Raw genomic sequence first — 12,581 nt, forward strand, 5'->3', positions numbered from 1 at the left:
CTGAGACACTGAGCAGCCTCTGGTACAACAGGTCCTCCTTTAGTTATAACCTCAATAAGATGCCTAGGAACTTAATTAACTCTTGCTTGGTTTTGTTACACATCGTTTCGCTTCAAGTCAAAGAACCTATCTGTACTACAAATTGTTCTCCTGTGATAAGCTAAGCAGCAAAGAAAGCTACCTTGATTAACTAAAGCATTTTAATGTCTACCTTACCTGTGACCTCCTACAGGGGTGTGAGTAACGAAAGGGAACTCTGGGTACTTACACCAGCAACATTAAAGCTTCTCTACTTTCTTATTTAAGTGCATCTCTGGCTCTTTTTAAGTCTTTGTCACCCTACCATCACACCTTTCATATAGAAATCCTTTCCTTACAGTTTTTGTGTCTTTCTACTCAAAGCACAGCTGCAGCTTGATCTTCTTACCTCACTGCTCAGAAACCTCCAGTGGGGCCCCACCGAATGACCTCTACTTCTCTAAATCCTATTCACCACTTCTTCTCACAAAACCTCTCAAGTTCTAGCCAAACAGTTGTACTATTTCCTAAACACGTGCCATGCCCATTTCCACCTCTGTGTCTCCTGGTCGGGAGAACTTTTCTGTCTTTTCAAGGCTCCCTCAGTTCTCCCCATCTCTAAGTTCCCACCGCACTGACTCATTGTCCCAGCCACCTGGCTCCCAGCAGGTGGCCTTGCAGTGCCGAGCTCTCAGGTTTACGACCAGTGTCCACATGTTCCACTGACTAGAGAAGGTCTCCAAGGACAGGCTAACCTGCACTTAACGTCCTGAAAGCTACTACCTGTACTTTTAAACACCTCTCTTTCCTTGATACTGCTCCGTTATCAAAATAAGCGGTTAATAAAGAATCTTGCAATTTATGGACTTTAATGCTTATGCAAGTTCTCGGGAACTTGCTCAAAATCAGGTTTACTTAAAATGAACCTAGGAAACCAAGTGGTAACTTCTTTTTTATATCAATGAGTAATTTACATTCACACAGGAACACTGCTCATCATAAAAAATATCCTCCAAATTGTGTTAGCTGTAACACTTTATGGCAAATAACTTAAATCAATGACATATGTTTTAAGTACAATACCATAACGTGAATTTCCACGTCTCTCTTCGAAAGCAGCTCCTGAAGGAGTTCTACGGCATCTGCTTGCCAGACATTCCCAACCTATTTGGGATTAATAAACTCAGATTTTTTCACACATTCACCAAATAAGAGCAGGAAGCAAATGAGGACAAAGTAGTCATAAAACAGATAACATTAGAGAGCAGTACAAAATATACCAGTACATTTCAGAGAATATCATGGGTGTATGATAAAAATGATCTTAAGATACTAATCATTTCTGAGCTTCCCCCCCATCGCACTCTCTTAAAGCATTTTAAGCTTTAAAAATATAAACCTACATGAAAAACAAAGCATCCTAACAGTTTTTTAGCAAGGCCAACATGCCACTGCAGTGCTTGTACACTGTGTATTATAAAATGCCTATAATATGTACTTATTGAGCAGCAGTGATGGTTGTTTCACGTGTTACGAGGTTCACACGGCAAGAACTGGGGCCTCCTGCCAAAAGCCAACGAGGAGCCTTAGCCTGTCATGACTGCACCATCACGAGGAGCCCTGAGCCCGAACCATCCAGCTAAACTGCTCCTAATCCCTGAGCGACACAAACTGTATGAGATTTTTAAAAAGTTGACTGTTAATTCAGTTTTTAGCTTATTTGTTATGCAGCAACAAATAATTAATATTCCACTCCTTTATTTGATTTCCAGCTTCAACTGTGAGGATTTTATGTGATAAAGGAATAAATTAATTTTTACAATCTTATGCCTTCCCCTCTGTGAAGATGTTATGTCTCTTCATTTATTCAGATGTTTTTATATCCTTCAGTATAATTCTGTAGTTTAATTTAGCAGTCATATTAAACTTATTTCTAAGTATTTTATTATTTTTGTTGCAACTAAAAGGGATTTCATTTTATATTCTAATTTCTAGAAAATTATTAACGAAAAAACAATATTTAAAATTAATCATCTTACAAATTACTGTTTACTCACAGGTACGGTATTATAGAGCTCACAGGGAATACAAAACTGAGGTGTATCAGGATATAGCAAAATAGGGTAAAGATGACACTGTGGAATCTTCTCGGTGAATCCATGATCTAAATATTGCACCTGAAACAGGACAAAAACAATTTTTAGTTAAAATTTACTATTAAAAACTAGGGAACAGAAGGGACTCCCAGATCTTAAAAAAAAGAAAAAAAGACACCTTGTGAAGATATCTAAATCTGGATTTGAAAAATCTCCAGAAAAAAGCAACACTGTATTCCCTCATCCCAGAGTATATCAAACCTCATTGTCAAAAGGTTTTCTTACATATAAACCAGTTTTGTTTCTTTTAAATAAACTGAAAATTATTAGATTTACAAATTCCCTGCGAATAATCCATTTTTTAAGATGATTTTTAAATTTTTTTTCCAAGTATTTTAGAAGCACTGATTTACATTTGGTAAAGAAGCATTTCTCAAATTTTCAGTATTTCTCAAACAGTTTCACACTTTGGCAAACTATGTGCAATACTTCCTTCTTGGATTGTTTTGGCATTCAGCATTTTAAAAAATGAAATAGATCATGGAGATGTAAAGTACAGCACAGGGAATACAGTCAATATTATAATAACTATGTATGGTGTTAGGTGGGTACTAGATAGATCTTTCAGGGTGATCACTTCATAAGTATTTAAAGGAAAAAAAAGTTTATAAAAGTCTCGTAACTATGTTGTACACCTGAAACTAATAAATATCATATGTCAACTGCAACTGAAATTTTTAAAAATTAAATAGAATTAAATAAAAAACATGAGTATATCACATGTAGATAGGATGAGTACAGTTTCATGTAATGTTTATTTCTTTGTGGACCATAGGATAAACTTTGAAAGTATCAGATTAAGCAATGAAAAATTTATTGTGTATACTTGAAATGTCAAATGACCACAGGAAAAATAAAACAATGATAAAAATATCAAAATACTTTTAAATACATTTTTCAAAAGAGCTATTAGACTGTGTGAGAGGAAATAAAGTTCACCACCATTTTATTTATTTGGATTCCACGTATGTCAAGTTCACGAATTATGATAACTTAATGAAAGTGAATTCCAGTGCATTTTTATACTAAAAAGGGGTTATCTAAACAATTCAAATGTGAAATGGACTCATGTGCATATAAACACATAAATCTGTAAGTATCCATATGCTTAAATGTTCATCCAGAATTTGAAACCATTTTATTTCTATTAAAACCATTTAAAGCCCATAGTCCAGTAGAAAAAGCACAAAACTTAGATCAAAAATTTAGCAATCAGATGCTAAATTTCAATTTTCTTATTAGTAAAATGGAAATAATTATCTACATCTATGATAGTTAGAAAAAAATTTTAAAAACACGAATGCACATTTGTGAAAGAAGTTTAAAAACCAGAAATGCTATTCTTATTGTTAGGTAGCATCATCAAATAGACAATAAACCCCTGTACAAGTAGAAACAAAAGATTATTTCCTTAATCTTTCCTTCCCACCTAAAACTAAAATTTTTAAGTGCTGAATGTCTCATGATTTCATTGCTTTACTTAGTAAATACATTATAAATGGTGGTCTTTTAACGTGTATTTTTATATGCACATTTTTTTTCAAAGTATGCAGATCTCTCTGAAGATCATGCATAAAACGCAAGTACTAGCTCAGTATTCTGAAGAGGTAAATTAGCTGTTACCCTGATAGGGTAAATTAGCTGGTGTACCATTGAGGTACCAGAGGCCAAACCTTTACCTGGAAATAATTTTTGGTTATTCAGGTTAATAAATATACTTGAAAATAAAACCAAAAATTATTATTACAAATAAATGTGTAATGTATCTGACTGGTCTTCCTACAGGACTGAAGTTATTAAAAGACATTTTAATCAAACTTTCATGTATTTAGATTCAGAAGACCACTTACTGTAATAGCAGTTAGCCCTACAACGGTCACCAAGGAATATAAGACTCACCCTGATGGTGCCGCCGCCGAGTTCCATTACCTTGCCTCTATACCACATAGTATCTGATCCTCTTACTGCACAGGCTTCTCCCTTTTTCCAGAAATAAGGCTCCAAAAGACCAAGGCATTTTAAATTACTTTGAATTTCATTCATCATTTTTATTAGCTCAAATTCTGAAAAAGTTATTAAAGATAGAAAGCATTTAGGAAAAATTCCCATTTTCAAATGAAATCACCAAACTTTAATAATTTCATCACTTAGATAATATTATAAATAAAATTCAGTTCTCATATAACAGAGCCTTAATAAAATCTAATTCAGTCAGTAGCTTCTATGTTTCAAAATATACAACTAAGAGCATGTAAATAATTATTCTGATCTCTGGTTATAAGTGCAAGCATTCTTCTGGGAGTGCAGGAATCATTAAAAGCTCTGAGCACATACAAGATAGCCTAATATAAGAGAACTACCACTTTGAGATAAGGTCATTTTGATAGCACACCTAAGTAAAACAGAACTCAAGTTATGTGTTACTTACTTAATGCTTAGACATAGCATAATGCTGGCATATAAAACCAAAATTCAAACATTGCTAATTACTGCTAACAGTCCCATTACTGATACCACAGAAGACAAGCTCTGGAGTCAGTGTCTTAACAGTTCTACCACTTCAGTTGAGTGATCTTGGGTAGTTCCTTTACCCCCATCTGCCTCAGTTCGTTCTGTAAACTGGGGCCCACACTGTCAGTCTCATTGTGATCAGATGTAAAGCATCTAGCTCATTGCCTGGCACTAGCAGTCAGTTTTAGCCATGACTATACATGTCAAGCAAAGCTTCTGGATTAAGTACTAGTGCTAGAGTTCTCAAACACTGTTCACTTGTTCCAGAATAGCCAACTATACAGATTTACTCAGTTTTTCAAATTAAAAAATAGTATTTAGGAGATCAATAAATGAGAGAAACATTTCAACATCTTCATAGCCACCATGCCCTTACCCATAGGTGGACTAATGGAGCTTAAGTCCTGTGAGTGTAGAGCTGCTCAGTTACAGAGCACTCTGCACACACCCACGCTGTAGAAAGGAAGAATTTGTACATAAGCCTAAAGAGATCTCAGGAAAGACCTGAATATTTTCAAATCTCTAGTCATTTGTTATGATCTTTTCTCATTCTAAATTAATATAAACTTCTGTATTCTTTTTTCCTAGACAGCCTCCAAACTTGTGTAAGTTTCTAATATAAAAGAACTACCATCTCAAGATATGTGGAACCTGGAACCACCACCGTGCTTATGGCCCAATGTCTCAATAAATGGCTTTTACGAGCTAGGCATTGTGAAAAGCACCACGTGTGTTATTTCATTCAACCTTCACAACAACCTAGTGAAAATGAGGTCCAAAGAGGTTAAATACTTGTCCAAAGTATTTCCTTCCATATCTGTCTTATTAGAGAGTAAGCTGCTAAGCTACTACTTATAATGACTAACCCTATATACTGTAAAAGATCTTACCTGCTAATTTAGGTACCACAAATACAGTTCCATCATCACCAACGCAGCTGACTATTGCCTCAAATTCTTTCATGTTAGGAATAATTGGTGGTTTATAGCAGCCAGTGGTTCTTGGTTCTAGAACTTTCTCCTTAAATTCAGACACCCTGTGCTCACTGATATCAGCAGCTTTTTTGTCAGGGCTAAAATTAATTTTAGTACACTGAGTAACCACTGAATCTTCTTGTTCCAGGGGGATTTCCCGAAACTTCTCAGATAACGAATGGCTGTTATATAGTTTATTAATTCTGTAACATCCAAAAAAGAATACATCTAAATAAGCAAATAAAACGTTCTGGAGAAAACAATACAAAAACAATCCCTCCAATATATTTAAAATTAAAAAATATATATATTTGTTCTAATCGAGGATATATTAGTCTAATTTGTTATGTGAAAATGAGCATAATTTAAGTTATAATGAAAATTCTTTTAAATGATGAGCTTGATAAAAAAAGGAATATAATTTCACTTAAATTCTTTAAATTACAATCTCATATTTACATGCTATTTTCTCTTAAAATCTGATAAGAATACCTCAAGTATTAGACAATCAACCAGATGTTATGGGAAACACAACACCTTCATGTTGATTCGAATTTAGTCCACAGACAGAACACAAACATGTGGCTAGTTATCAACATTCATAAAATAACACAATGATATTATGAATCCCCTAAAAAAATATGGTACTATTCAGATAAGAAGTGTTACTAGTAATACGCTATATTCACTCATAATTTCTTTTACCTTTTGTTATTCTCTTCCAATTAAATTCCCTTCCTTCTAGGATATGCCTACCAAAAATATCCTAGAAGGAAATTAGCATTACTTATCTTAGCAGAATTACAGCAGATTTTTGTTTCTTCTACTTTCCTGTATTTTCTTTTAAAAGGAAATAAGCACTGGATGAAGTAGGTCCATAATGCCTCAACTCCCACCGCTCCCACAGGCCCCAGCCTTGAGCGAGCTGGTGGTTTTGGTGCCGTCCAAGCAGGGAAGAGCATCACCAGTGGCAGGTGTTGTAACATTAACTTGCGTAACATTTTTCCCTTTAACATTTTTTATCAACGAATTGCTCTAGTCTACAGCCAGTGAACCCGAAGAGAGACTCGGGACTAAAGATGCAGAATGTGGCAACAGGCCAGTGCCCAGCATTAGGTCAGCACCCACCAGGCCTGGCCAACCACCTCAGGACCCATTTTACTTCAGATGTCTCCTCTGGCCATTTCATCAGGACTGGGGGCTGGGCCCATATAAGGTAAGCTATAGTAATATAAAAGAGATCTGGTCACCTGTGGTACCACGTGGCTACCTAGAATATGTGTCTGCAATGTCCATAGACCTCTACATCTAGGAGAGAGAGAACCAGGAACCTAGGGTTGATGCAATGTCCTGATGCTTCTCCCCTTGGACCAAAGGTACTTGAACTCTGTAGGACCCGGAAGGGTCTTTAAATGCAAATCTTGTTCAATTATGTCTTTTGTCACCCATTTCTGTTTCACATAAACATGTTGGTGTATACCTATGAGAATTGCCAACATAAAGCTTAAACATTTGTGTCTAAGCAAATGAGGCCAAAGGTTGCAGATCTGGTACCCACTATACCATTCCCCTTTCCTGTGGTTTAGTGTGTCAGTGCCAAAGCAAAGGGAAAAGCAGAAAAGCAAACAAGTCAGTAAGGCTTTAAATATGCAAGAGCTGATGGGCCTGAATAAAGAAACTAGCAATCCTGAAGGAATGTATCTCTGAGCTGGCTTCTCAGGGTTATTCTATAAATCATTTTTAAGAGCAAACAAGATGTAATTCAGGTTTGAAGGCACACAGACATGAAGACTTACACAGGCAAATAAGAAGCCTCCGCCTAAACTGACGAGGAAAACAAAAAAAGTCCATACCTCCTTTCTCTCAAAGCCAAACCCTTTTTAATCAAATATTTAGAGACATCAACGCGCTCTCCTTTTTCATCTCTGCAGAAAATTTTCACAGGTAGAGGCCATGCTGTGGTGTTTTCCTGAAGTGGTTTCAGAACACAGTAAATATGAGACACAAAAATGAAATGTTATACACTTCTCACCGGCATTTCCTCCAACATTTCTCCAAGCCAGAAAAAAATTCCCAGCCAAGTAATTTTGATATATGAACATATCAGGGAGAAAACAGCCTGGAAGAGAGTCAAAGGGGACAGTGTCTTGTGAAATGTAGCAGGAAGGTCTCACTATCAAGGTAAAATGTGTGTGGTGGGGGGACGGAGGGGAGGGATGAGGAGGGTAAGTCAACTGAAAGACTTTGGTTTATCCCAGAATGGGGCAGGGAGTGGGGGGATACACATCAGTTACAAGTTTCTCTATTCTCCTACTAAACTCTGCAGACTAGAGATTGAAATTTTCCCAGGTGTGCCATTTTTTCCCTACAAATAAGCAAAAGAAAGAACTACAAAACATTCTGCTTCATGTAGAATTACAAAAATGGAGAAAGTATACATACAAAGAAAAAAGTAACATGGAAAAATTACTTATATAAGAAAATTCTAATCATTAATGTGATGTTATCAAATTAGAAAAAAAAGGAGGCAAAGAATATTTTTAAATGTTCTGAAAAGATATATCCTATATATATCCTCTTCTCAAGTCCACACTGATACACACTTTTTATGACATAGTTAATATTTCATTAGATGCTCAAATAGTTTTCCAGTTTGCATATATGCAGAAATGCACTCTAGCATACATAAATATAACATGCAAATTATCAATACAAAAATATTACTTTAGAAATGCTTTAATTCATGGGATCATTTATAGTGACATGTATTATCAAACAGCTGTTATAACTTAGAATAAGACCAACAAGGGTTGCAAAAAAAAGAGAAATCCAAATACTTTGCCACTTTTTTCTCAACAAGAAAATACATGGAACTGTAGAAAACATCAATGAAATTATCAGTACATATCTATTATAACCCCATCACACACCTGTAAGATTATAGTTGCTACAGCTCCAGTTAGGTACAACGAAAGACAGTCACAAGCTGTCGCTGTCCACTTGTCACTCCCACCAGTTGGTCTAAAACAAAAAATAATGACAACTTGTTTTATAACCAACAGCACAGGATACAGAAATACAAAATAACCACCATATACATATATATTTGAACCAACTGCATATGTAGTGAGAAATCAATTTAAACATGACTTTGTATTACTTTCACAATTTTCTCCCGTTTTCATATTTTCAGTCTTTTGTTCATCTCTACTGAGGCACTTGAGGGTAAGATTAAAAACAGACTAGATAGGGCCAGCCCGGTGGCTCAGGCGGTTAGAGCGCCGTGCTCCTAACTCCGAAGGCTGCCGGTTCGATTCCCACATGGGCCAGTGGGCTCTCAACCACAAGGTTGCCAGTTCAACTCCTTGAGTCCCGCAAGGGATGGTGGGCTCTGCCCCCTGCAAATAAGATTGAACATGGCACCTTGAGCTGAGCTGCCGCTGAGCTCCCAAATGGCTCAGTTGGTTGGAGCGCGTCCTCTCAACCACAAGGTTGTTGGTTCGACTCCCGCAAGGGATGGTGGGCTGTGCCCCCTGCAACTAGCAACGGCAACTGGACCTGGAGCTGAGCTGCGCCTTCCACAACTAAGACTGAAAGAACAACAACTTGAAGCTGAACAGAACCCTCCACAACTAAGATTGAAAGGACAACAACTTGACTTGGAGAAAAAAAGTCCTGGAAGTGCACACTGTTCCCCAAAACAGACTAGATAAACCTGTCATTTTTAATGATTCATTCAAGTTTTTATAATAATGTTGAAAGGGTCTCTGGCATCTTTTAGCTTTATTTTTGAACAGATCTGTAATATTCCTATTTGTGCCCATGTCTGAAAAATGTACACACATATATGTGTATGTATATATCTTTTAGACAAATAAAAGCAATTGGCTTGATGGAAATTGTTTCAAATCAGGAAAGAAATCTGAGCACACCAAGCACCAGGAAATTATCCTCCCATAGGCTTTCATTATTGATAGAGCTACTTCCCACTTGTAAAACTTACATCCCAGTACTCCACAGGGAAATAGTAGCTAAGACTTATTTACTAAGTTAATGACTTGAACCTCTGGAGGGAAGGCCAATTTTTGGCAACATTGTTACTTCAATGACTACATATTCTGATTTTTGTCAATGGACGCTAGAAATTCAAATATTTACGTGGCACCAGTGGTTTTTAAGAAAAGTTGAAAATTTTAAAAACTTTCTGGAGTCTGACTTATTTCACTTAGCATAATATTCTCAAGGTCCATCCATGTTGTTGCAAATGATAAGACTTCATTCTTTTTTACGGCCAAGTAATACTCCATTGTATAAATGTACCAGTTTCTTTATCCAATCTTCTATCGATGGGCATTTCTGTTGTTTCCGTATCATGGCTATTGTGAATAGTGCTGCATATATTTTTTCGAATTGATGTTTTGGCTTTCTTTGGATACCCTGGAGTAGAATTGCTGGGTCATAAGGTAGTTCCGTTTTCAATTTTTTGAGGTACTTCCATACTGTTTTCCATAGTGGCTGCACCAACCTAAAATCCCACATTCAGTGCACCAGGGTTCCCTTTTCTCCACATCCTTGCCAACACTGGTTGTTTGTTGACTTATTGATGATAGCCATTATGACAGGAGTGAGGTGGTATCTCATTATGGTCTGTATTTGCACTTCTCCAATGATTGGTGATGTTGAGCATTTTTTGGATGTCTGTTGGTCATCTGTATGTCCTCTTTAGAGAAATGTCTCTTCATGTCCTTTGCCCATTTTTTAATAAGGCTGTTTTTTCAGTATTGAGTTTTATGATTTTTTTAAAATAAATTTTGGATATTAACCTTTTATCAGATGTATCATTGGCAAATAGCTTCTCCCACACAGTAGGATGCTTTTTTGTTTTACTGATAGTTTCCTTTGCTGTGAAAAAACTTTTTAGTTTGATGTACTCCGTTTTTCTCGTTTCCCTTGGCCGAAGAGATGTATCAGTAAAAATGTTACTAAGGGTAAATGTCTGCAAATATACTTCCTTTTTTTCTAGGAGTTTTATGGTTACAAGTCTTACATTTAAGTCTTTAATCCATTTTGAATTTATTCTTGTATATGGCATAAGAAGGTGGTCTCATTTTCCCAGCACCATTTATTAAATAGACTGTCTATTCCAATGTAAATTCTTGCTTCCGTTGTTATAAATTATCATATAGGCATGGATTTATTTCTGGGCTCTCTATTCTGTTCCATTGATCTATGTGTCTGTTTTTATACCAATACCAGGCTGTTTTGATTACTATACCTTGCAGTATGATTTGATGTCAGGTAGCATACCTCCCACTTTGTTCTTATTTCTCAAGATTGCCCTGGCTATTCAGGGTCTTTTATGGTTCCATATAAATTTTAGGATTATTTGTTCCAGTTCTGTTGAAAAATGTCATTGGTAATTTGATAGAGATTGCACTGAATTTGGTATTGCCTTAATATGGACATTTTAACTATATTAATTCTTCCTATCCACATGATCTCACTTATATGTGGAATCTAAAGATCAGAATAAATGAGCAAACAAAATAAACAGACTCACAGATATAGAAAAAGAAAACTGTTGCTTGCTAGATGGGAGGGGGAGAGGATGGGGGAGAAGATGAAGGGATTAGAAAGAGCAAATTAGTAGATACAATACAGTCATGGGGATGTGAAATACAGCAGGAGGAATACAATCAACAATGTTGTAAAGATTATGTAAGGTGCCAGATGGGCACTGGACTTATCAGGGGGATCACTTCATAGACTGTAGATGCCTGACCACTGCGCTGTACACCTGAAGCTGAGGGAGAATAATATTATGTCAACTATAATTAGATAGATAGATAGATAGATAGATAGATAGATAGATAGATAGATGTGGACAGATGATAGATACATAGTCATGGAAGGTGGAGTATAGCATAAGGACGATAGTCAATGGAATTTTAACAGTTATATGTCAGAGGGGTAGTAGCTTGGGGGAGGGGAGGGGGGTTATCACTTTTTGAGGGGTGTAAATGTCTGTTATGTTGCTTTGTACACCTGAAACTCTTTTAAAAAAAGTGGAGACAAAAACAAAACTTTCTGGAGGCAAAACTTACAGTTCATGTTAGTTGGATTCGGCGCACAGACTGTAAACTACATATAGTCTCTGACATAGAGATAAGCTTTCAAATTTACAGAAAATACATTAGGAAGGACAGCCTAGACGCTGAGTAACAACATTTGAATTTCAAAATGATTTAAATGAAATCTGACAGGAATAAATGTAAAATTCTATGTTTTGGTGAAAAAAAATCAATATTTAAGTGTATAAAAAGCTATAGTTTCCTAAAAAGTTGATCGAAGAAGAGCAAGTGCCACTCCTACGAAGTCCTTCTAAGTGGAAAGCCCTTGTAAGGACATCAGGGCATGTCCTGCCCTCCAGGCCAGTGCTGGGTCTTTGGCTGTAAACCCTGATGTTTTGGCTGGTGATACCTTTGTCTTCGGGAAGACGGAACATGATAATCCTGGTTCAGTCAACAAATGGATACAGACTGATGTGCTTGGGAGCTTTTATACAGTCGTTTAGTAAAACTGAAAGTCGAATGGAGCGACAGCTAAGACCACCACTTCTAACTAATAGTCATAAGCTCAATGCAAGTTCAATGAAAACTGCTTAAGAAATTCAACCTAATTCACCTCCCCAAAATACAAATTTGAGTATGCTACATGAACCAAAATGTAATGAACAGACAGAACCCCATGTTTATAGTTTTAGTGAGATCTGCTCAGAAAATACCTGAAATAATTCTTCCAACTTAAACCAGAAACCATTTAGAGAACACAACCAGGAAAATCTGGAAATCATGTTATTTTAGGATTCTTTGACAAAACTGGAATAGCCCAGAAGAAAAAAAACGTACCAGTGGAACAAGAT

General features: G+C 36.3%; 1 protein-coding gene across 1 annotated transcript in view; it reads right to left on the bottom strand.

Moving 5' to 3' along the window:
* Positions 1-12,581, bottom strand: part of RNF17 (ring finger protein 17) — a 91,507-nt gene that overhangs the window by 16,755 nt on the left and 62,171 nt on the right. The window contains exons 24-29 of the mRNA XM_088793001.1: positions 8,590-8,680; positions 7,513-7,628; positions 5,576-5,862; positions 4,074-4,237; positions 2,076-2,195; positions 1,102-1,182 (exon numbers count right to left, since the gene is read on the bottom strand). Of these exons, the coding sequence (XP_088649127.1) occupies positions 1,102-1,182; positions 2,076-2,195; positions 4,074-4,237; positions 5,576-5,862; positions 7,513-7,628; positions 8,590-8,680 (859 nt within the window). The remainder of the gene's footprint in view (positions 1-1,101; positions 1,183-2,075; positions 2,196-4,073; positions 4,238-5,575; positions 5,863-7,512; positions 7,629-8,589; positions 8,681-12,581) is intronic.

Source organism: Rhinolophus sinicus, chromosome 16, assembly GCF_057876585.1.
Source record: "Rhinolophus sinicus isolate RSI-liver-muscle chromosome 16, RSI-T2T, whole genome shotgun sequence".
NCBI lineage: Eukaryota > Metazoa > Chordata > Mammalia > Chiroptera > Rhinolophidae > Rhinolophus > Rhinolophus sinicus.